The sequence below is a fragment of the Mesoplodon bidens genome (assembly GCF_964165515.1).
Source record: "Mesoplodon bidens genome assembly, chromosome: 19".
Classification (NCBI taxonomy): domain Eukaryota; kingdom Metazoa; phylum Chordata; class Mammalia; order Artiodactyla; family Ziphiidae; genus Mesoplodon; species Mesoplodon bidens.
Window position 1 is genome coordinate 51,377,792 of NC_138179.1, and position 24,065 is coordinate 51,401,856.

At 58.2% G+C, this 24,065-nt stretch overlaps 2 protein-coding genes across 2 annotated transcripts; both read left to right on the forward strand.

Moving 5' to 3' along the window:
- Nucleotides 1-1,408: 1,408 nt before the first annotated feature.
- On the forward strand, nt 1,409-2,620 carry HCRT (hypocretin neuropeptide precursor; the record flags this gene model as incomplete). The annotated part of the gene is made up of 2 exons (XM_081219198.1): nt 1,409-1,429; nt 2,246-2,620. The coding sequence occupies 2 exons, from the start codon at nt 1,409-1,411 to the stop codon at nt 2,618-2,620; spliced, it is 396 nt and encodes a 131-aa protein (XP_081075324.1).
- A 2,501-nt stretch (nt 2,621-5,121) lies between these two features.
- On the forward strand, nt 5,122-21,392 carry KCNH4 (potassium voltage-gated channel subfamily H member 4; the record flags this gene model as incomplete). Its single annotated transcript, XM_081218389.1, has 16 exons — nt 5,122-5,197; nt 7,087-7,320; nt 7,641-7,787; nt 7,914-8,038; nt 8,815-9,058; nt 9,358-9,515; nt 12,381-12,588; nt 13,634-13,828; nt 14,261-14,460; nt 16,050-16,299; nt 16,846-17,090; nt 17,756-17,794; nt 17,989-18,341; nt 18,607-18,713; nt 19,480-19,553; nt 20,820-21,392. The coding sequence occupies 16 exons, from the start codon at nt 5,122-5,124 to the stop codon at nt 21,213-21,215; spliced, it is 3,051 nt and encodes a 1,016-aa protein (XP_081074515.1). The 3' UTR covers nt 21,216-21,392.
- Between the last annotated feature and the right edge of the window lie 2,673 nt (nt 21,393-24,065).

Here is a 24,065-nt window from a genome sequence, read left to right on the forward strand (position 1 = left end):
CCCCGCAGCTCCTCCTAAGTACCTCGGCACCTGATCCCAATCAGTTGCCAAGCCTCAGATTCTGCCTCTGAATTACCACTTCTAGATTCCACGCCCCACATCCAGGCCCCTGCCCCCTCCCACCCGGTCCCCACACCAGCCCACAACTCCTTCCTGCTAAAATCCTCCCACAGCGCCTTGGCACCTGTGAGATCAAGACCAATCAGCTTAGCCAATAAGACCCTTTGACCCACCCTGGCCTCACTTACCTGTCCAATCACCTCTCGTAAGAGAAGTGATCTGTGGACCACACCTTACTTCCCGTGTGAAATAAGCACTGTCACGTCTAGGTCTTTGTCCCTTCGTCAGAATGCCTTCTCCCCTGACCTCACTTGGGAAACCCACTTTTCATGCAAGGCTTTTTCAGAGGCCTTTCTCCACTGAGCTAGCCTTTTGCCGGGTCGCCTCCCCACCTGGACTTTGGAGCTCCTTGAAAACTGGGCTATATCCTATGCACACTGTCACTCCAGTGCCCAGAGCAGGGCCTGGCACGGAACTGGCGCTCAGTAGACAGTGCCCTGGATAAGACACCAGCCTAGAGATGACATGTGTCCTTCACCCCATGGTGGCTCTCTCCCTGCCGATGGTGGGATGGAACTCCATCCCTCCTGTCCAGGCAGCCCAGCCAGGTAGGAAGGAAGCTGGGGATGTTGAAGGATCTCACCAGGTTTTGCTGCTTTCCTCCCACTGCCCAGGGTTGGCTTTCAAGTTTCTCTATCTTGGAGGTTGGTGAAAGGGAGAGAGGGAAGAAGAGAGACGGAGGGGAGGGAGAGCCAGCGAAGAAAGCTTTTCCGTGGAGGAAGGAGGCCCTGGAGCCTGAAGGCCCCAGGAGCAGTGACAGGAGGACAGGGGGAGAGGCCTGTTGCCTGGCTGCCCTCTCCTCCCACACACATCCTGTGGAGAGTGGGTCTCACGACTGCCTCCTTTGCTGCCCCTAATTAGCAGCTCCCCTGACACACTGTCCCACGCCAGCATCCCAGGCAAGGCCTCTTTTGTGCTCCCAGATTCCTAGGTGCAAGTTGGCCTCATTAGTGCCCGGAGACCGCCCCATCTCCAGGGAGCAGGCAGACAGACGGGCGCGGGGAGGAGACCGGGAGCACAATGATCCACCTCCAGTCTCTGAGTGCCTTGGCGACCATTCCTTGGGCCCAGCCTGGAGACGGCCCTCCTGCAGGAGGCTAATCTTAGATTTGCCTTTGTCTGGCCCCAGAGTGGACGCAAGTGCCCATCTCTCCCCCCTCCGCCCCAGAGCACTATAAACCCCAGGACCCTGGTAGCGGGTTGCAGTTGACAGCCTCAAAGCTCCTGGCTCTTTGGACCAGTACGGACGACACCTTTCCCGGCTACGCCACTCTGAGCTCCAGACACCATGAATCCTCCTTCTACAAAGGTAAAGACCCAGGGACGGAGGGGTGACTCATTAGGCCAGGGGCAATGAGAGGGCCTGCTCAGGGAGCTGGTGTCTAGCTCTTGGCCTTTTCCCACGTGGGTTCTGAGGCAGCGGACGGGGTGGACCCTTGGCCGAGTATCTGCCTTGGCTAACATTGGATTGTGCCGTGTTCTCCTAAGAGCTCATGTTTATTCTTCATTACGTATCAGGTGCTGTTTGCACCTGTCATCTGATTTCATCCTCCCAGAAGCCCTGCACAGTAGGAATTATTTAATACCCAGTTGACAAGTGAGGATGTTGTGCCCCCTGAGAGGGTAGGAAACTGGTCCAAAGCGACTGAGCTGTTTCCCCTGCAAGGGAACAGGCCGACAAGACAACAACTTGGATCCTGCCAGTCCTGGATTTGCACGTGTTTGCCCACTGTGAGGGGGGAGGAGCGGATAAATAGGGCCTCTGTTTCCCTGAGCTAAGTTTCCACAAACGTCTGGGGCAGATTCAGACATGTCTGTTTTCAGGTGGAGTGGTCAGCGCTCTAATGGGTACCCAGAGGAGAGAGGGATTCATTCTGTCCAGGGGGTCTCAAAGGGCTTCCTGGAGGAGATGCTCTGCTAGGTCTTCAAGGATGAGTAGGTAAAGAAGCCAGACACGAGCCCTTCTCCAACAGAGCCCTTCGGACAGCTCTGCGCAGAGACAGGAAAGCTAAGCGACAGCGAGGGAGGAGCGCAGGCCAGGAGGGGGCGTGAAGCCAGCTGTGCAGGGCCCGGGCGTAGGGGTTGGATGCGGGCGACCCTCAGCGCCCGGTCTCCGCCTCCCCAGGTCTCCTGGGCCACCGTGACGCTGCTGCTCCTGCTGCTGTTGCTGCCGCCTGCACTGCTGTCGCCCGGGGCGGCCGCGCAGCCTCTGCCCGACTGCTGCCGTCAGAAGACGTGCTCCTGCCGCCTCTACGAGCTACTGCACGGCGCGGGCAATCACGCGGCCGGCATCCTCACGCTGGGCAAGCGGCGGTCCGGGCCCCCGGGCCTCCAGGGCCGGTTGCAGCGCCTCCTGCAGGCCAGTGGCAACCACGCGGCCGGCATCCTGACCATGGGCCGCCGCGCAGGCGCAGAGTCAGCGCCGCGCCCCTGCCCCGGGCGCCGGTGTCCCGCTGAGGCCACCTCGTCTGTCGCGCCCGGGGGACGGTCCGGGGTCTGAGGCCTTGCTCAGGTCCTGTCCTGGCCCTACCCTGGCCCTGCCCTCTCCCCTCTGTCAGCCCGCCCGGTGTCAGCCCGCAGAAAAGGGGCAATAAAGACGAGTCTCCCTCTGTTAGTGTGGCTGCTCTCTGTCCCTGTGTGGTCGCGTCCCGCCCTCCAGGGGGCGTGAGAGTCTTTCTAACTATAAAGAACCAGAAAACCTGGAGGCTCGGGGAACCTCAGCTTGGGCGTCTTTGAACCCGAAACACTCTCAGGCGGGGAGCTACCAGAGCAAGGAACTGTGCAAGGCCCTGGGGTGCGGAGAGAACCGCGTATGTGCGTGCTTAGAGGGGAGGATGGGGACAGACACGTCCCTCGGTGCTCTACCAGTCATTCTGTATCGCAGGGCCTTTCCGGAGAGACGCAGAGGAGAGAAAAAGCAAGCAGAGGATCGGAATCCGGTTGGGAAGGAGGGAGCTGCGCCTGCCGAAAAGGCAGGGAATATGAGGTTCAACATAAATCTTCGAGAGAGCTGCAGCGTGGGGTAGAGAGTCCGGGGGAGCAGTGAGGCGCTGAAGGGGAGGCGGTTAGGCTTGTGCAGCCCCTCACAAGTCGTCAGGCTTTTCACTTTATTCTGTAGGTAGCTGAGAGTCAGGAGAACTTCTTAAGTGGGGATGCGGCAAGATCTTCCTGCAATTAACCGAACACACCTGGTACAGGTTGAATTGTGTGCACACGCACACACTCCATTTACAGGTTGAAGTCCTAACCCCCAGCCCTTCAGAATGTAACCTTATTTGGAAATAGAGTCTTTGTGGACGTAATTAGTTAAAATGTGGTCATAACTGGAGTAGGGTGGGCCTCTAACCCAATATGATGTGTCCTTATATAAAGGGGGAATTTGGACACAAATGCACACAAGAAGAACCCATGTGAACATGAAGGCAGAGCTGGAGTGATGCATCTACAAGCCAAAAAGTGCCAACAACCCACCGGAAGCTGGAAAACAAGCATGGAGCAAATATTCCCCCACGGCCTTAAAAAGGAACCAACCCTGCGGTCATCTTGATCTTGGACTTCTAGCCTTCAGAACTGAGCCAAAAATTTCTGTTGTTTAAGCCACCCAGCTTATGGTACTTTGTTACAGCAGCCCTAAGAAACTAACACTCAAAAGTAGAGATGTGGCACCTTTAAGCAATATAACATCCCAGATAATGCCCAGCTCAGACTCAGGGTGAGGGTGAGGAACACGGGCCTGCCCTCTCCCCAGCCCATCTTCCCTTTGTCACTGGATTTGGCTGTCTTGTTCTGGCAAGCAGCCACCCTAAGCCACCACACTCAGCTGCCCGAGTAATTTTCTGCTTCCATAGTGAAAAAGTCCTGTGTCTGGTCTCACCTGGGTCCTTCCTGCTGCTGCACTTACTTCGTTTTGGAGAAGAAGGAAAACCAAATCCACCAGAGCACCTTTGGAGATTTACAAACTGACTGCCCAGCTTGAAACTATCTTTCTCAGCCCCAAACTTGCTTCTAGCCTCTCTTCCACCTAAATGGTAGCAGAGAGAAGGAGGGTTAAATCAGGATGATAGGAAGAGGGAGAATAGGGAGACAGTTGCTCTCCAACACATTGTGTGCCAAAGATATGCATTATGCTATTAAATTCTCACAACCATACGAGGTAAAAATTGTGAGCTGCATCTTACAGCTGATAGTGAGAGGCTAAGTCACACAGTAAGTAAGTGGCAGCGCTGGGATTTCTACCCGGTGGACTCCAAAGCTCTTTTCATCCACACTGCTGAGCTTAGAGGCAGCGTTCGCCAGGGTGCCCTACGCAGACTGAGGCACAGGTGAGGGTTAAGTAGTGCATTCTAGAATTTGAGTTTCCTGCCTTCCCATCGATCTTCCACCGGCAAAACTAGCCTCTTTAACACTTGCTGTCTCACACTGGAGCTCAGGGAGCTGGGGGTGCTGCGAAATACCCCAACTCCAGCAGGCGGCGCTGTGAACCAGACAAGATTCCCAGGGTGGGCGGCGCGCGGGGAAACCCGAGGGGCGGAGACACAAGGAGCAGCCAGGGAAACACGCGTGGGGGCGTGGCCACCCTGGAAGGTGGGCGCGTCTGTCATTCAAGCCCTGCCCCACCTCTTGGAGCCTCGGCTCTGGGTGGGCGTGTCCCGAATTCTCTGCGGGAGAGACACGCGTGGGCCGCTCCCCACCGGGAGGAGAGCAGCAGAGAGGGGTGAGGGTGCCTCTGGTGGCCCCTCCCCGTGCGGGGCCACGTGGCGGGCGCGGGCCGAGCCCGGGGGAAAGAACCTGGCCCGTCAGGAGGTGGGGGGGACCGAGGCGGCGCCGAGACGAGCGGAGAGCTGCTGGATTCGGAGCAGAGAGGCGGCGGCGGCGCCGAGAGGGAGGGGAGGAGGCAGGCGGGCGCATGGGGCGCCCCGGCCTCGCCGGCAGCGCCCCCCCTCCGGCCCGGCCGCGCTGAACGCCCCCCGGCGCCGCGCCTCGAGCCCGCGCCCCGAGGCCATGCCGGTCATGAAGGGGTTACTGGCCCCGCAGAACACCTTCCTGGACACCATCGCCACTCGCTTCGACCGCACGCGTGAGTGGGCCGGAGGCTGAGGCTGGGGGTTCGAGCTAGGGGCCAAGTCTCCTTCGGCGCTGGCGCGGGTCTCCTGGATATGGTGAGAGAGACCCGAGGGGAGGAGAGAGAGTGGAGTTGAGGGTCTAGGAACTCCCAGAGCCAAGCCGCGGTAAAGGAACAGGACTGGGAGCGCCCTGGGAGGGGAGGCGGGCGAGGACCAAGAGTGTGTGGGGGGCCAAGGTTGGGGTTGTGTGACTGGAAACAGGAAAGGCTCTTTGTGCGGCAAAGCGGAGAAGAGTCCTTTGGAGCCGCCCACCCTCGGGCAGAGCTCTGCTGGAGGCGTGTGAGGGGGTATCCAAGACGCGGAGGTGGGACAAAATGGGCAGACGCTCTGGGGTCTACTCCCAGAAGACTCCAGCATCCACTTCCCTCAGAAGCAAAAAGAGAGAAAAGATCAGACTTCGGCAGGACCTAGCTTGGATTGAGGTCACGCGCCCCCGAGCCGTAGAGCTTCTGTGTCTGAGGGAGGTGAGGCAGGAAGAGGGGGGTGGTCTGTGTGACACAGGGAACTGCCTACACCCCCATCCCAGCTTGGGTTCCAGGTTCAGCACCTTGGACAGCCGCAGTCCTCCTTACCCGCCTCTTCTCCCGCCGTTCCCTTTTCCTACTTTGGTACTGAGAGATCTCCCCTTGCCCCACTTGGGACACCCTGGCTGGGATCTGGCAGGTGGGGGGAGCGGTACCCGAGGGCGAAAACCGAGCCGCCGGGGCCCTACCCGCCTCCCCACCCCGCACCCACACACACCTCCCTTGTTTCCATAGCGCCCATCACCCAGGCAACGGGCCTGGGATGGAAGAAGGAGGCTGCTTGCCCAGGGCCCAGCGCCTCCCAGGCTCCTGCAGTATCCCCATCAGCCGCTCCACCCCCAGACGCTCAGCCCTCCTAGCGCCCCAGGACTGGTTGTGTCTCAGATCCCTTCCCTCAGCTGAGACTGTCCCTAGATGGCCCACAGAGCCCCCCTGAGGCCTCCCGCCCATTGGAGCTGGAGGGAGCCAGCTCAGGTTCTGTCGCTGGGGTTGCTGGAGCCAACCTTCATTGCTCAAGCCTGTCAGACTTTGAGCACTGGGACAGACCCTCTGAAATTAGCTAAGGGATGCTAAAAAGAGGACCTTTCCTGAAAGGCAGGGAATAAGGATGCTACTAATCACTGTCTTCCTCCCCCAACAAAGGAGATTTGTGAGTTTGGATAATCTCTGCCTTTGCGTCTCCTATCAATAAAATGGGCACGATATCACCAGAATCTCTGCCCTGCTCACTCTCTAATAGGATGATAGGATAGTGGCTATGGAGGTGCTTTGAAAGCTGGGCAAATGTGGGGCATCATTTCACCTTCTCAGTTTAACACTTACTATGTGCCAGGATTTGTTCTTCCCAGGTAACTCATGTAACTCTCGCACCAACCATGCAAGGAAGATATATTATCCCCCAGTTTTCAGATAAGGAAGCTGAGTCACAGAAGAGTTCATTAACTTGCCCAAGGTTACACAGTCAGTAAGTGGCAGAGGTGGGTGCTGGAGCCCATGCCCTTCCCATGCTGTGCTGCCTCCTACAGTAACAGCTCACCAGCTTGAAGGCAGGAGGATGAACCTCATGACCTCTCGGGGTTCCTTTTCCAACCCCCTAGTAGTCCCTCTCCCAACTCTCCCACCCTTAAGTCCTTGTCCTTTTGCTCTATCTCTTCTTACTCTCATTCCAGAATATCCCAAAGGGGATCCAGGAATCACATGGGAGCCTGGGAAGCTTCTGGCTCTGGGATCTCTGACCACAGCCTGGGGGAGGTATGGCCCACCTGGAAGCTGAGCTCGCCTCCTGGCCTTGACCTGACCTTGACCTCTTCTTCCCACAGACAGCAACTTCCTACTGGCCAACACACAGGGCCCACGGGGCTTTCCCATTGTCTACTGCTCCGACGGCTTCTGTGAGCTCACAGGCTACGGCCGCACTGAGGTCATGCAGAAAACCTGCAATTGCCGTTTCCTCTACGGTCCAGAGACCAGTGAGCCAGCCCTGCAGAGGCTGCACAAGGCCCTGGAGGGCCATCAGGAGCACCGGGCTGAAATCTGCTTCTACCGAAAGGATGGTGAGGGGGCCTGGCCTGCCCTGCACTCCTGCCCACACCACAGGCCTTAGCCAGAGTCCACTTGGCACAGTGGAAGCCTGGGTGCTGGTCCCCACACTGCCACAAGCTGACTGTGTGACACTGAGTGCATCCCTGACCCTCTCTGGGCTGTGGTTCTCCCATCAGGAAGGTGAAGGAGATAGCTGACATAATCTCTGGGCTTCTTTCCAGCACTAAACCTTGGCCAGGCCCTTTGACTATGCCCAGGAGCCAAGGGGGATGAGAGAGAAGGAGATGCCATGGGCTGCTCACCCTCTCCCTCCATCTCTCCACACCTACAGGCTCAGCCTTTTGGTGCCTCCTGGACGTGATGCCCATCAAGAATGAGATGGGGGAGGTTGTACTTTTCCTCTTTTCCTTCAAGGACATCACTCAGAGCGGAGGCCCAGGACTTGGCCCCCCAGGAGGCCACAGCGACAGTAATCATGGTAACTGCAAGTCTGGGGAGAAGGCATGAATGATCAGAAGTCCTTGCCCAGGGTCGCAGAAGACCTCTCCCTACTCAGCCTCATGGGATGCGCCCCCGCTTATCTCCGTACCCTTCTTCCCAACAGAAAAGTCCCTTGGCAGGAGGGGAGCCAGCTCGAGACTTCGATCCACCAGGAGGCGGAGCCATACTGTCCTACACCGACTGACCGGCCACTTTGGCCGCCGGGGCCGGGGAGGCATGAAAACCAATGTGAGTCCTGTCTCCACCCCAGCATCTTCCAGCCGTGTTTCTGAGGCACCCTTGTTACTGTGTCCCTGTTTCTCTGTCTGTTTGATCTCCCTCCAGAGGCTTTTTCCTCTGCCCGTCCATTTCTCAAGTATGGTTCTCTGCTCTATCCCCCGTTCCCCCACATCTCCTTCCGTCCCCATCTCCCTTGCTTCCTTGTGATTGCCAATACCCTGCTCTGATGATGTCACAGGGGGGCACAAAATCACTAACTGTGGTTCCAGGGAGAAAGCCCCCACTGGGGGCCTGGCATCTAGCCCTGTGTACCACTCCTAAGACCCTGATGAAGCCACGGGTCTCCAACCGTCTGTGCAGTGTGTTATGGCTACAGCGAATGGGGTGCACCATGCCATCCTCCCCTCATCCCTGGGGTATACTCATCCTCCACTGCACCCCTAGAACCCAAGAGGAACTTGAAGGAGAAGCTAGTGACCTCTCAAGCCAGGGCTTGTGCCTGATTTGTCATAATCGCCTTCTCAAGCAAGGTGAAGGCCAAGCCTTAGAAATACCTGCCCCCACAAAAAACCATGATTGATTCAAAAGGGGGCCTGAGCAGTAAGTTGGCAGAGGAAGGAGGTGTCAGGTGCCAGCCCCGACCCCCTCTCCTGCACATTCCACCTCCTCTCGTGGTCACGCCTGCAGTGCCCGCTCTCCCCTCCCCCATTCCTTACCTCCCCCTCCCCCCAGCCTTGGCCCCTCTTTCCCCCAAGTGTCCCCAACCGCCACCCCTCTCCCCTTAGAACGTGTTTGAGCCAAAGCCATCAGTGCCCGAATACAAGGTGGCCTCCGTGGGGGGGTCCCGCTGCCTCCTCCTCCACTACAGCGTGCCCAAGGCCATCTGGGACGGCCTCATCCTCCTCGCCACCTTCTACGTCGCGGTCACCGTCCCCTACAATGTCTGCTTCTCGGATGATGACGACACCCCCATCACTTCCCGACACACCCTTGTCAGCGACATCGCCGTGGAGATGCTCTTCATCCTCGGTTAGACGCTCTGCCCTACGTACCCTGGCTGGTGGGCTGGAGGGACCCACTCATCCAAGCCTCGCTCCATCCTGGGCCTGCAGGACCCAGGCAGTCAGAGCCTACCCAGTTCTGGGTCTTTGAGTCCTCATGATCCGTCAGCCCTGACCCCTGACCCCTGGAGACTTCAGCCTTTAGACCTCTCCTCCCTAAGGACCAGCGTGAAGCCCAATGCCTCTTCCCCATTCCTGCGTCCACCTCCATTCTGAGTCTCTTGCCCTTGGCCAAGGCCCCCTCGTAACAGCCTCTCGCACCCCCAGATATCATCCTGAACTTCCGCACCACCTATGTGTCCCAGTCCGGCCAAGTGGTCTCTGCTCCTCGTTCCATTGGCCTCCACTATCTGGCCACCTGGTTCTTTGTTGACCTCATTGCTGCTCTGCCTTTCGACCTGCTTTACGTCTTCAACATCACCGTGGTAAGTGGTCCCTGTCCCACCTTGCAGCCTAGCTGCTCAACTTCAGCACAGCATCTCCCATCAAGGGACCCACCTCAGTCCCAGACTCAGTCATCTGCGAATATTTGTCAGGCATCTGTGATGGGCAGAGCCCAGCGCTAGAAGCTGAGAAGGGTCCGAGAGGGTCTGTGCTCTTGCGGGGCTCAGCTCACAATCTCTGAGGGAAGCTGCGACCAATGAAAAGCCAAGTAGGGCTACCAAGGCGGCATTGGTCTGAAGCCAAATGAGTGGCACTTTTCACATTTCTATTTAACAAACCAAGGATGAGCATTTAGCTGTCTGCAAAGCACTGTGTGTGGCATGGTCACTGTGGAGAAAAGTGATAAGAATTCAGCCTCTCGGTAGCTAAGCTGGTGGGAACAGAAGAGTTGAATGGAGTGCAAGACGGGACCAAGGTATTGCTGCGTGGGGGCTGGGCACGGAGCTGGCCGACCTTGGAGCTCCAGGCTGGCACGTGGGCTCCTGCAAAAATGATCTGAAATCTGGCCAGTGCCTAGGAAGCCAAAGCATGGCAGTTGGGCAGAGGCTAGGGTGGTCTGGGAAGGGTTCCTGTGGGAGGAGGCGAGAGCAGAGCTAGACCTTCGCCAGACGAGGACCTGGCTGGCAGGAGACACGAAGAGGGAGCATGTGGGGGCAGCACAGTCAGCCAAGACGGGGAGGCAGAGGCTGCGGAGCGTCCCAGGACCTGCATCCTCCCGGCTCCCGGGGGACTGCCTGGAGGCGCCCTAGGTGGTCAGCTCTGAACCCAGCGGGCAGATCCTAGGTCTTCTCTGACCCAGGGAGAGGGAGTCCCACCCTGTGTCCCCAGACCCCCTTGGCTGCTGAGTGGGGAGGTGGGGAGCCGTTTCCCTGTGCTCCTCTCCCTGCCACCCTCAGCTATAGCGGGAAACCACCTACACGCAGCCGGATTTAACTAGCCGCCAACGGGCTGTGGGCCTCTTCTCCTGGCTGTGTACACGTGTGTGCACGCTCCCACACACGTGCGTGTGGGTGTGTCTGCCCTGAGGCTCCAGCCATTCCAAGCAGGGCTCCCCACCCCTCCCCTGAGTGCCCCCCCCCGCCCCCCCGGGTTTTGTGCCCACCAAGCAGTTCCCCCTCCTCTGGTACGTTCAGGACCACTTTACAGTTGACTAAGTCCTTTCACGCATCATCCTATATGAACCTCACAGTAACCCTTCAGGGCAGATTCTCGTATCTCTCTGTCTCAGAGGCAGATGCAGAGGCTCAGAGAGGTTGAGTGGCTTGTTGAAGGTCACACAGCTAGCCGTGGCAGGCAGGAGACTGGAACCAGGTCTCTAGACTCCTGGGCTGGTATTCTTTCCAGCATGCTACCCTGCTTCCCGGGAAACCAGGGTACCTGAGCGGGTGGCCTGGCATGAGGGGAGAGGGGGAGCAATGTGGGGCTGGAGCAAGGCCGAGCGGAGACGGAGGATAGGTAGGCACCAGCAGAGCTGTGGACTTGGAGGCGCCACGCCTGAGACAAGGGAGCTCCCCCAAGGGAGCGGGGCCCAGGGCCAGGTGACAAAGGGAAGCCTTGAAGAACTCAAGGTTGGAGTCAGGAGCTCTGGAAGCTGGGGGCAGGCATTAAGCCCTGGAGAGGGTCCATGTGGGGGAATCAAAGCCACCTCCGCTCCAACTCCCTTGCCTAAAATTAGAGAAAATGGCAGGCAGTGACTCAGGAGCTGTGTAGGGCCAGGGCTATGGGGGATGCTCTCCTGGAGGCCCCTGAAAGGACAGTGAAGGGCCTTCATACCGAGATCCCCAGACGCTGCCCCAGAGCCCCCAGCCCTAGCCTCCAAGCTGCCCCACCCAGAGTAGCAAGAAGATAAGCCCCCACCTGCTCATCATCTAAGACTGGAAGGCTAATCAAAGCACAAGGAAAACAGAGTGGTAACGTTAGCTAACATTTACAGGCCCCTTACTAGGTGCCACTAGCTCCATCAACCCTCCCTGAACCCCACAAGGGCTGAGACCTCACAGCCCAAGCACCCTCATCCCTGCTCTCCTTCCCTCAACATTTCGGTGTGACCCTCTCACCTGCAGCTGACCCACAAGGGGCGAGGTCCCTAAACCTTCCCCTGTCCACAGCTGATTGTACCTGGGACCCTGGGGACTTAGAGCAAGGGCCAGAGATCTTTCTGTCTGTTGCCCCGCTTCTGACCCAGACTTGCCCTTTCACCAGCTGAGGTGCTAAGAGGCAGTAAAGCACAAAACGGACTTGGGTGTCGTCTCAGACGTGAGTCTCCGCTCCATCATGTCCTTGGTCTGTGACCTTGAGCAAGTCAGTAGTAGCCTCTCTGAGGCTTAGTTTTCTCCTCTGCCATCTGGAAATGATGATGATAATTGGACTGAAGGCATACTTTTTTTTTTTTTTTTTTTTTGCGGTACGCGGGCCTCTCACTGTTGCGGCCCCTCCTGTTGCGGAGCACAGGCTCCGGACGTGCAGGCCCAGCGGCCATGACTCACGGGCCCAGCCGCTCCGCGGCATGTGGGATCTTCCTGGATCGGGGCATGAACCCGTGTCGCCTGCATCGGCAGGCGGACTCTCAACCAGTGCGCCACCAGGGAAGCCCTGAAGGCATACTTTTTAAATGAGGATTACAAGTACTTAGCCCAGTGCCTGACACACGTAATACTTACTGTTAGCCATTATTAGTTTCAGTGTTACCCTCTCCCCCCCCTGCATTTCCTGGTCACCGTCTCAGCGCAGCAGGGATACTTTTCCTGGGGCAGCTTCCCCTAGCTCCAGGGCATCTGGTGGCAAGGCGCTGGCAAGGGACGTGGGGGGCCTGCTGACAGTCTCCCCCACCGCACTCGCTCCCGCAGACGTCGCTGGTGCACCTGCTGAAGACAGTGCGGCTGCTGCGGCTGCTACGGCTGCTGCAGAAGCTGGAGCGGTACTCGCAGTGCAGCGCCGTGGTTCTCACGCTGCTCATGTCCATCTTTGCGCTCCTTGCCCACTGGATGGCCTGCGTCTGGTATGTCGTCGGGCGCCGGGAGATGGAGGCCAACGACCCGCTGCTCTGGGACATCGGTGAGCCATTGACCCCAGGCTTTCACTGACCACCCATCCACCTGCCCTGTCCACGCGGGCCCCCAAGCTGACACCTCCACCAGGATCCCCACCCCTACCCCACTTTCCTCCACTCATCCGATAAACATGCATGAGCTCCTTGCCGGATCAGGCTTGGGAATACTGATTTGAAGCCATGGGCTCTGCCTTGGGGGGACTCACAGCATAGCAGGGGAGCAAGACCAGTGACAGGCAATCAAAATACAGCATGGGAAACACTCTGAAGGTGGGGAAGGGGTTTTGGGCAGAGGCTAAGTACCCCGGACAGGACTCATTTGGTGGCTCCCCACTGCCCTCAAAATAAAGTCCACACTCAGCCCACCCCGCACCTGGCCCTGCAGCCCTCTCCACCCCTACCTGACTTCCCTTCCTCCCAGGCCCCCTCCACTGCTGGCACCCTGGCCTCCCTCCAGCACCCAGGATGCACTGCTTTCTCACTTTGGGCCTTGAATGTGTTTTCCTCTCTGGAATCCTCTCTCTTTTGTCTTCCCTGCCTTCTTCCTAAGCCACTTTTCTATCCTTGTGGTCTCAACTAAAATGCTCTATCTTAAGGGAGGCCTTCAGGAACCATATCCCCCACCAAACTGGGTTGGCTCTCCCTAACCCACTATGATTCCCGAAGACGTACTTCCTTTTTAGTAGCTGCTTTCCACCTGTTATGATTTATTTCATGTCTTTCCCCTCCAGACTGTACGTTCCACCAGCGCAGGGAGCATGTTTGGGTCAAGTCCCGGCACCCTGGGACACAGGAAGCACTTTAATAAACTATTAGGGACTGGAAGGGGCCCCTAAACAGTCAGCCGTGTAGGGAGTTGGTAACCTTGAAGTGCAACTGTAACCACTTTACCGTGGGGAGGCCCAGGCACCGGCTGCTCCTTGCATTTCTTGTGCAAACCTCCCCTCGCCTCTGTAAATACTCGACCAAGGTCAAGTGAAGGCAGCTCAAGGAAACCCCACTCTCCACTGCTCGAGCAGCCGGGACTCCTTGCATCCCTCCACCCCCTAGGCTGGTTGCACGAGCTGGGCAAGCGGCTGGAGGTGCCCTATGTCAACGGCTCTGCGGGTGGCCCGTCGCGGCGCAGCGCCTACATCGCTGCACTCTACTTCACGCTGAGCAGCCTCACGAGCGTGGGCTTCGGCAACGTGTGTGCCAACACTGACGCCGAGAAGATCTTCTCCATCTGCACGATGCTCATAGGCGGTGAGGCCGGCCCTGCCAAGCCCCCGGGGTGGCCCTGCTAAGCCCAGCGTGCGGGTGGGGAAACTGAGGCCCAGGGAAGGCAAGGTCTCCACCCACGACCAGACACTCGTGCATTTATTCATAGGTGTTTGCTCAGCACCTGCTATGTGCTGGCCCTCGGGGGATGCCACAGATAGGAGGGTCTCTTGCAAAAGGAATGGGAAGCCCAAGTTCCTGACTTCATGGGGCGGGCAGGCATGAGAGGAGCATCGAGTCTGACCCCTCTCAGGACCAACCTCTGTTCCCCGCCCCAACCCAGCACCTAGGCACACAGGAGCCCACTGGTTCACCTGCCCCTCCCCCAGGAATCCAGAGACCCATCCAGGGCAGGGGGGTTGCGGGGGGAGGAGGCCGGAGGGGTGGCCGCCCCTGACTGCCTGCTGTGCGCCGCAGCGTTGATGCACGCGGTGGTGTTCGGGAACGTGACGGCCATCATCCAGCGCATGTACTCGCGCCGCTCCCTCTACCACAGCCGCATGAAGGACCTCAAGGACTTCATCCGCGTGCACCGCCTGCCCCGGCCGCTCAAGCAGCGCATGCTCGAGTACTTCCAGGCCACGTGGACAGTCAACAGCGGCATCGACGCCAACGAGGTAGTGCGCGGGGCTCCCGGTGGTACCCAGTGCGCGGAGGTAAAGTGGGAAAGGGGTCGCTGCCTCCCAGCGTTTGGGACGGAGGCAAAGGGGGTGCAGGGAGACGAGGTGCTGTTCACAAGGGCACGCACCCACCGGAATCCACATCCCTTTTCCTCTACACATGGCTCATGCCATGCTCCCTTCAGCCACCATTTTCGAGCACCTGCTTCCAGCCAGTCTCTGTGCTGGACACGGGGTTGGGGAACGATTTCCCCCAGCCCTTGCCCTCAGGGAGGCACCAGTCTGGGGAGGGAGGCAGACGGGTAAACAAATAGTTACGCTGTGAATGGGACTGTACTCGAGGGACTTGGTGCAGTGGGGCCCTCATTGTGTCTGGGCCTAGAGGAGGCAGGGAAGATGTCACGGAAGAGGGGACACCATGAAGGACAAGAAGAAATTTGGCCTGGGGCCAGAAGGCCATTCCAGGCAGAAAGAGCAGTAGGAACACAGGTCTGGAAATATTGACGCAAAAGAGCAGGGTGAGCTGAAAATAGTTCAGTGAGCCTTCAGGAGAGGGTGTGTGAGCGCTGCGGAGGGATGAGGGACAGAGGGGTGAAGAGACCAGGCTGGGGAGGTGGGCAGGCCCAGCTCAGGGATGGCCTTGGATTTAGATCTTATCCTGCCACATTTTTAGGCTGGGGAGTGGCCTGCAGATCCAGGAGGTATTTCTGAGAGCAGGAGCCTTGGGACTTGGTGATGCGTTGGTTGCAGAAAAGGAGCTCAGAGTGATTCCCAGGTTTCTGGTTTTGGCCAAGGGTGGGGTGGAGGCATTACAGGAGGAAGATTGGACTTAGGGGTGAAAGTGAGAGTCCAGGGTTGGGCCACGATGAGGGTGTGGTGCCTATGGGGGATCCAGGTGGACGTTGCCCCGTGGGTAGTTGAGAATACAGGTCTGGACCCAGAGATAGGGCTCCGGGCTCACAGGGAGGTAGAAGTCCTGGCTGCTTGCCATGATGCAGGGAGAGTGTGGACAGTGAGAAGACAGCTGAGGAAGAGGAGCCTGGGGAAGAAATGGGGACAAGAGGGAGAGGTAAGCAAGCCAGAGTGGCCGAGGGGCTCCATAAGACAAGGATGGAACCGAACCATGAACATTAAGTTTGGCCCCTGGGAGGTCATTAGTAAAATTCAAGGTCTAGTGGAACCCTACGTTTTACAGATGGGGATACTGAGGCCCGGAGAGAGGAAATGGATTGCCCAAAGTCCACGGGGATTTATGCAGAGCTGATTTCTAGTCTCCTGACTTCCAGTTGAAGGCTGACCCACCAGGGATGGTCCTTGCATACGTGGGGTTGAGTAACCGGGATGTGTGAGTGACCAGTGTGTGTAGCTGTGAGCAGTGGACAGACAGGAGAAGACCTAGTCTCTGCCCCGGGACTTGGGTTGGGAGGTCCACACACAAGTCAAATTGAGGTGAGACACACAGAAGTCTTCCTGAAGGTCAGAAATGGGTAGCCAGAGCTCTGTCCTTGGAGACAGCTCAGCACATGTGTAGGGCTCAAGTAGCAGCTTCAGGGGGATGGCCAGAATGACTTATGCCCCTTATGCAGTTACTGCGTGACTTCCCAGACGAGCTGAGAGCTGACATTGCTATGCACCTGAATCGGGAGATCCTGCAGCTGCCGCTGTTTGGAGCAGCGAGCAGGGGCTGCCTGCGGGCCCTCTCCCTGCACATCAAGACTTCCTTCTGCGCTCCGGGCGAGTACCTGTTGCGCCGCGGGGACGCCCTGCAGGCGCACTACTATGTCTGCTCCGGCTCACTGGAGGTGCTCCGGGACAACATGGTGCTGGCCATCCTGGGTGAGGATCCCACCACCACCCTCTACCTACCCCAGAACCTTCCCCCAGAGGCCTTGGGAGTGGCCAGGAATCTAGGGACTGGGTACTCTCTCTTGGTCCCGGCACCCTACCACCACCCCCTTTAGACCATACCCCTTGGGCTCTCCCCTAGTCCCATTGGCCATCCCTGAACCCATCAACCCTTCCCCAGTGACTGTCCCCCTAGTCAACTGATCCTTTCCCATTGCACCAGCTCCCAACTCCACTGACCCTTCTCCTTCGACCCTCAGCTCCATTGACCTCTGCCCTTTAAGTGACCCTTCTGGCCATTCTTTACTGATCATCCAATTCCATTGATCATTTCTCCAGCTTAACTGACACCCCCAGTTGACTGTCTCCCAACTTCACCAGTCCTTCTCCACTGACCTGCCGACTCCATTATTTCCACCAATCCCATCGATGGACCCCCCTTCAGCCGGCCTTCAAACACATTGACCATCCCTCCTGTCCACTAATATCCTCCTGGTCCCTCTGCCCCAGCTGACCGTCCCCATCTCTCACCCACAGGAAAAGGAGACCTGATTGGGGCAGATATCCCTGAGCCAGGGCAGGAGCCTGGGTCAGGCACGGCTCCACGCTGCGTGCTGAAGACCAGCGCCGACGTGAAGGCACTGACCTACTGTGGCCTGCAGCAACTGAGCGGCCGAGGGCTGGCTGAAGTCCTGAGGCTCTATCCTGAGTACGGGGCTACCTTCAGGGCTGGCCTGCCCCGGGACCTCACCTTCAACCTGCGCCAGGGCTCTGAGACCAATGTATGTAGACTCCCTATGGCCTCCACCTCCTCCGAGGTCACCTCCTTCAAAGTAGACCACCCCCCAGCCCCAGAGAGAGCCTCACGAATTCCTTCCACCCTGAAGACATCACCTCTCAACTCCAGCCACCCCCTTCCATTGTCCCTTCCACGCTTAACATCTTCCAACCCACTGACCCTACTCCATTGGCCATTATCCAACCCCATGGACCATCGCTCACCACGTGTACTTCCAACTCTACTGACCCATCTGCTGTTGGCCCCGCTTCCGCCTCACTCCAGACTCCTCAGAGGACCCACCCCCCCTGCTTCGTGTGCTCCTCCTCCATCAGTTCCCTCCCTCTCTGGACTGGGCCTCATCCCCTGGGGCTTCCTCTTCTCCACTCACCAGGTGTTTCCTGGGCCTGTTTTGGTTTAGGCTCTGGGCCAAGTCTGTAGTTGACACCTTAGACCCTGGTCTTTTACTGCTTTTCAGACTTATGTTGCCACTCAGGATTTCTCTTGAGTCAGAGTTGGGGGTATCTCTGACTCAGTTCCACAAAAAAGGCCCCGCATTCTCAAACCCCACGACACTGATGGGTGAGACTAGGAGGTGGTGCACTGGGGGAGCCGGGAGGTGTGAGTCAGCCTGAACCCCGCCCCCCCGCCCCCCCCATGTGCCTGCAGGGCCTCTGTCGCTTCTCCCGATCCCCTCGCCTCTCCCAGGTAACGCACCCTTCCTGGGTGGGGTGGAGGTTGCATGGGAGAACACAGGAGTGGGGGGCACCTCTCCTTGGCTGCTGTGCTCCAAGGTGAAGGGAGAGGGGATGGGGAGCAGCAACTGCCAGTGAAGGCTGTTGCTTACTGAAGGCGCCTGTTGGTCACTGCCCTGCGACATCAGCTGCCCCCTCTGCCCACAGCCCCGCTCGGAAAGCCTGGGCTCCTCCTCGGACAAGACCCAGCCATCCATCACAGAGGCTGAGGCTGGGGCCGAGCCTGGAGGTGGTCCCAGGCCCCGGCGGGCCCTCCTGCTGCCCCACCTCAGCCCAGCACGGCCCCGGGGCTCCCTGGTCAGCCTTTTGGGGGAGGAGCTGCCCCCATTCTCAGCCCTTGTCTCCTCTCCTTCCTTGTCCCCAACCCCTTCCCCTGCCCTGGCTGGCCGGGGCCACAGCCCCTCCCCTCATGGCCTCCCCAGGGGCTCTGCTGCCTGGAAGCCCCCCCAGCTTCTCATTCCCCCACTGGGAACCTTTGGACCTCCGGACCTCAGTCCCCGGTGAGAGGCCAGCCTCCCCTGCCTTCCCTATACCCCTGCTGGCTTCCAGAACCTTCTCTGGGCTCCGTCCCCAGCATTCTGACCAGTGCTCCTCCCCATGTGCCCACCCCGCCCTACCTGATCCACCACAGCTTGCAACCCCACTCCTCTTTGACGGCTGCTGCTCCCCAGCTCCCTGGCACCGCAGCCCCTTTCACCCTCTGCCTGCTGTGCTCTGGCCCTTACCCTCTCCCTGTGGGACTGATGACCACTGCCTCCGTCCCAGGATAGTGGATGGCATTGAGGACTCTGGCAGCACAGCAGAGGCCCCTACGTTCCGGTTCAGCAGGAGGCCTGAGCACCCTAGGCCTCACTCACAGGCCCCTCCTACAGGTAAGGGCCAGCAGTGGACTTCAGCTCACGTCACCCATTCATCGGCCGGCCGTCCATCCATCCTTCCCACATGTAGTGAGGGCTTACCAGCTGCCAGGTGCTGTGCTAGGAACACGCAGATGACCCAGACCTGGTCCACACTCTTAGCGACCTTCCAGTCTAGTTGGGGAGACACCTGTGTACTCAGATAAACGATTCCAGAACAGGGTGCTAAGTGCCGTGACCGAGACAAAGAACAGGGCTCTGAGGTAGGAGAGGAGGGAGCCTCTAACCCTGCCTCCTAGAGGAGGGGACACTAGAGGTGGGTCTTAAAGGGTGGGCAGGAGTTTGAGGGGTGGAGCGAGGCGGTTGGTGAAAGGTATAGAGGTATGACCAGAAGAGCAGTTGTGTTCAGATACCGAAGAGAAGGGACTTCCCTGGCAGTCCAGTGGTTAAGACTCCGCGCTCCCAACGCAGGGGGCACGGGTTCAATCCCTGGTCAGGGAACTAAGATCCCGCATGCCACATGGTGCGGCCTAAAAAAGAAGACAAAAACAAAACAGATACCAAAGAGAAGCTCCATGCTTCTCCGTGGGGTGGAGTGGGGAGGGGCTGGGGAAGTGAAAGGGCCACGAAACCATCCTGAAGAGCTTGGGTTTCCCGGCATCCTGACCCCAGAACGTCCCCTCCCCTTGCCCTCTGCCTGCCCAGAGAAGGGCCCAGCCCAGGCTGTAGACTCGAGCTCCCTGTACTCACCCAGCATCCCTTCTCCCCACTCCGTCTGCAGGGACCATGCCCAGCCGGGAAGTGGCCGCTGAGGCCGAGGAGGTGAAGGAAAAGGTCTGCAGGCTGAACCAGGAGGTGGGTTGGGGCTGGCCCCTCCCCTCCAACCTTGGGATCAGAGAGGTGCTTGGTAGAGGAGCATTTCAAAGGGTTTGGAGCCAGAGTCCTGGATTTGGATATTCACACTAGCTGGGAGACCTTGGGCAAGTCCCACAATTACCCTCAACTTCAACTTCCTCATCTGAAAACGGAGAAATCCATACGTCCTTCCCAGAGTTGTTGTGAGGAAGAGGTGAGGGCGCACACATGCCTGGCCCAGTCCCTGGCGCACTGTAAGTACTCGGGGACGGCGACTTCCATCCCTCCAGCTGGCTCAGGTGGTCCAGCCAGAAGAGAGGGCCTCTCCTCCCTCCACCGCCATGGGATTTGCTCCTGCAGGGACCCTCCCCCCACTAAGTCACACGCTCCAGTCCTTTCCGGTCCCCTCCCCCGACGAGTGGGGCAGAGGACAGGGAGGCCGAGCAGGCCTTCAACCCCAGGGGACCTGGATCCTCAGGTCTGAATCCTGGTCCCAAAGAGCCCTGATCCTGTTTGCCCAGGCTGTGCCTCCGCCTCCCCCTCAGGGATGTCAGAGCTGCGTCCACAAAGCAGCCAGGTCAAGCCCTTGAGCCCTCGGGAGTGCTGGCGGGGGGGGGGGGGGGGAGGGGGGGGCCTTCCCTGGGTTCTGATAAAGAGCAGGCATCCCATAGGGCGCACCTGGGCTGGGGCGGGACCTGAAGCTGGGGGCGGAGCCAGCCCTGGTTCGGCAGGATTCAAGGTCAGCCCTGCTTCCGCATGCGGTTCTTCTAGACCAGTGGTTCCCCAACTTGGGTGTCCGTCAGTACCCAGAGAACCTGTTAAGGTGCAGACTCCTGGGCTTCACCCAATCTGGAATGTCTGGGGTGGGGCCCAGAGCTTGGCATTTTGACAAGTTTTTCAGTTGATTCTGTACTCCCTGAAATTTGAAAAACGTTGAATAGACACTTGAGCTCGTGTGGTGTATCACCTGAGAGTAAGCCTGCATCTGTCACTTTGCAGCTGTGCGGCCTCTTTGAGCACATTTTTCTACATCTTGTCAAAGTGTGTGTGGCGGGGAGTAGCAGTAGCTGTCGTCCCAAATCCTTTTTGGAAAGAGGCTGGGGTATTTACATCTAGACAAAAATAACCCCTGTCCTGTCTTCTTCTCAGGGTGGCCATGAGCAGAAAGTGGGTATGAAAGAGCTTTGTAAACTGTAGAAGGGAGTGCACCTAGGAGGGTGGTGATTGTTATGGCACCTGGGAGACAATTTGATGTGTTTTCAACAGATCTCCCGTCTCAACCGGGAAGTGTCTCAGCTTAGCCAGGAGCTTCGACACATGATGGACCTGCTACAGGCCAGGCTGGGTCCCCCAGGCCACCCAACACTCTCGGCTTGGCCCCCAGATCTTCCTTGCCCACCTCAGAGGCCTCCATGCATCTCTCCCTGTTTGTCCAGACCACTGCCTGGCCTCCAGGATACTACCCTCGCTGAGGTCCACTACCCAGCCAGTGTGGGGACAGCAGAGATGGGGGCTGCCCCCCCCGACCTGAGACCCTCCATGCTGTCCCCTTACCCCTCAGAGCCTGACCCTCTGGGACCCTCCCCAGTGCCAGAGGCCTTACCTCCGAACTCAAGCCTCATGAGGCACAGCTTCCGGTCCAGGTCAGACACGTTCCACTGACCCTGGCCACGGGCCCAGGCCTGTTTGGGGTGGGCACTGACGCCTGCCATCCAGGGAGGGGCTGGGCCCCTTGGCCTCCTGCCTTGGGTTAGCAGCCACCAGATGGTCTGGTTGGCTCTGGATTCTCTGACCTTTTTAACAAAGCCCGGTCACTTCTGACCCTTTGCCTTTTCCAAACCCTCCTCTATTCTCCTCTGTGAGGGGAGCCACCTGAGGCCGTGGAACCCAACAGGCATGAGATGGACCGCAGTGCCCACTGAGCTGGGCAGATGAGATGTCTGGCTTTCTCCCCAGGACCTGGAGGCAGGTAGAGATGGGGGAGCAGAGAGGGGAAGGGAAAAGCCCCCAGATCCAGCCTGGGAAATGAAGACTGAGGCAAGAGCAGGCAGGATCTTGGTGTCACAGCAAGAGGGATGGATTGCAGATTCCAGTGTGGAGGTAGCTTAGTGATACTGTGAGGTCTTTTGTCCCAGCCCCCGGGTCTCTGCAGGAGACTTTGAAAGCAATGTTGCTTCCAGAGGGGTAGGTTTGAGATCCCGGCTGGCTTTTTTTTTTTTTTTTTTTTTTTTGCTGCGCCGTGCAGCTTGTGGGACCTTAGTTCCCCAACCAGGGATCGAACCCCGGGCCCTCAGCAGTGAAAGCTCCCAGTCCTAACCACTGGACCACCAGGGAAGTCCCCTGGCTGACATTTGAGTAACCCAAGACTTCTTAGGCCTCCCACAATCAGCCCAAGCTGGAGGGGCTCACCTTACCCCACAGCTCACTTGGGAAATGAACCGATGACCCCAGATATGTATTCTTTGACTCTCACAGCATTTTTTTCAAAATATGAATGAGTTGTCACATTGAAAATCAGGAGAGTTCACATAGAAATCCAGATATTCCAGCTTCTCTAAGCAAATTCGGGAGATCTGGCGACCCTGGGCCAACGCCGCACCTGGTAATAATCAGCTGGTGTTGGGTGGCCACTGTCCTCTGGATGAGACCCGCACTCTCCACTTCTTTGCAGTCCCCGCATTCCTTGATCATCTCCTGACACCCAGCTAGCTTCCCTCATTTGAATTCTTTATCTGGTCTCTATGGGTATCTCAGTTTGCAATCCCTGCCTTAGAGTATGCTCCCAGGTTCCTTTACCCCAGTGGGTACCTTTTGGGCCCAGTAATGTCTATTTCTAACCCTGGTCCCGGGCCTGTCAACATCTTTGTTTCTGTCTCTCTGCAGGCCGACACTGAAAGTGGTCTCTTCTGCTGCCAGCAACTTGAAACAGTCCCAGCAGCACTCCTCCCCCTCCCCCACCCCCAGACCTCCGCCACGCCTGTTCTCCCCCTTCCAATATGGTCTCACTCAGGGCCCTGACTTCTTGAAAATTCACCCCGGTCTCCAGCTCTCCTTTACCACCCAACACCCTGGGCTCACTTTTGGATAGGAAATAAACTCTTTATTTTTGTAGTTTTTGGCTCTGGCTGTTTCTGGAGGTTGGTCTGATAGCCCCAGGGCTTTGGAGGAACCTACACAGATAGTCCCTCCCCCACAGTACCCCAGGGCCCTGTTGCTGTCTCTAGGAGGGCAAAGGTGCCAACCAGTCCACTTGGCACCATGTTCACGCCACCAGAGGCCCCAGAGATGAGGCAGAAACCTTAATGAGGCACTATGGGCCCATTACACCCACCCTCCCCCCAGCCTGGTCAAAGCCACAGATTCAGACACGGTATGTGGGAAGGGCCCTGACTCAGGTCCACCTCCAGTCCTGGAAAGGTGGCCCATGGGACTCCCCACCAATCCTGCATTAACCGATCCTCTACCTGTTGCAAGCTAGGTACAGCAGGGTCTGGAGGAAGCCCTTGTCACCAGCCAAGAACCTGCTAGGAATCCTGCTCCGCCCCATCCCCTTTGCTCTCCTAAGGTCCCTCTTCTTTCTTAGCTTTCACTTCTCTGATGATCACTGCAGGGGTGGGTGTTATGGATGTTAGAAAGAGGCACCCTGGTGACCAGATGTGGGCGGCTTTGTGGCAGGTTGTCCCAGACAGGTTGCCAGGTCGATTCTCCAGCTCAGGCTCCAGAGTATGATGGGTGTTGGCTGGTGTCATAGCAAGGAGGCCCACAGCTGTCTATAGGGTGAGCTTTGATTCCATACAGGTTCCGAGTAGTGTCCCTGGGGGTGGGATGCAGAAGCAGAGGAGATGCTGGTCTGTGTTGGGGGGTCGGGGGCGGGCAGAAGCAGAAGTGGTCCTAATCCATACTGAGGGGAGCAGAAAAAATAGAAATAGTCCTGATCCATAGGAAGGGCAAAGTGGGGACAAACAGAAGTGGTTCCAATCTGCATTTATGGATGTATGGGGAGCGACAAGGCAGAGGTGGTCTGGCTCAGTATTTGGCATCCGAGACAAGGGCCGGTTCTGGTTGTGGTTGGAGAGAGGCAGGGGCAGGGGCGGAGGTTGGGGTTGAGCCAAAGGCGGAGGGTCCCGGTTTACGGCTGGGCAGTAGCAAGAGCTCACCCTGTGATCCCACCCTGTAGCCTCCAGAAAGCCCTTTCTATAGCGCTTCCATCATCTTTCTCATCTCAGAATGTCCCCAACAGTCGGGCTCCCAGAAGTGACTTGGCCCGAAAGCTTGGACAGGGGCTTCTCCGCGTTAGCGAGTGCTTAGGGCTGGTCCACGCGGCCTTACGTGCATATTCATTCACACCATGTTTTTCCTTTCCCAATTCTGCACACACAGCCTTCTGCACTCTTGCAACCCTCCGCCAAACGCCTCCCCTCGGGGTGCCTGGAATCCGTGATGACGCGGTCGGCAGGCCCGGCCTTAAAGAGTTCCCGGCCGGGCTCCGCCTAGCCGGCCGCCGGCTCCACC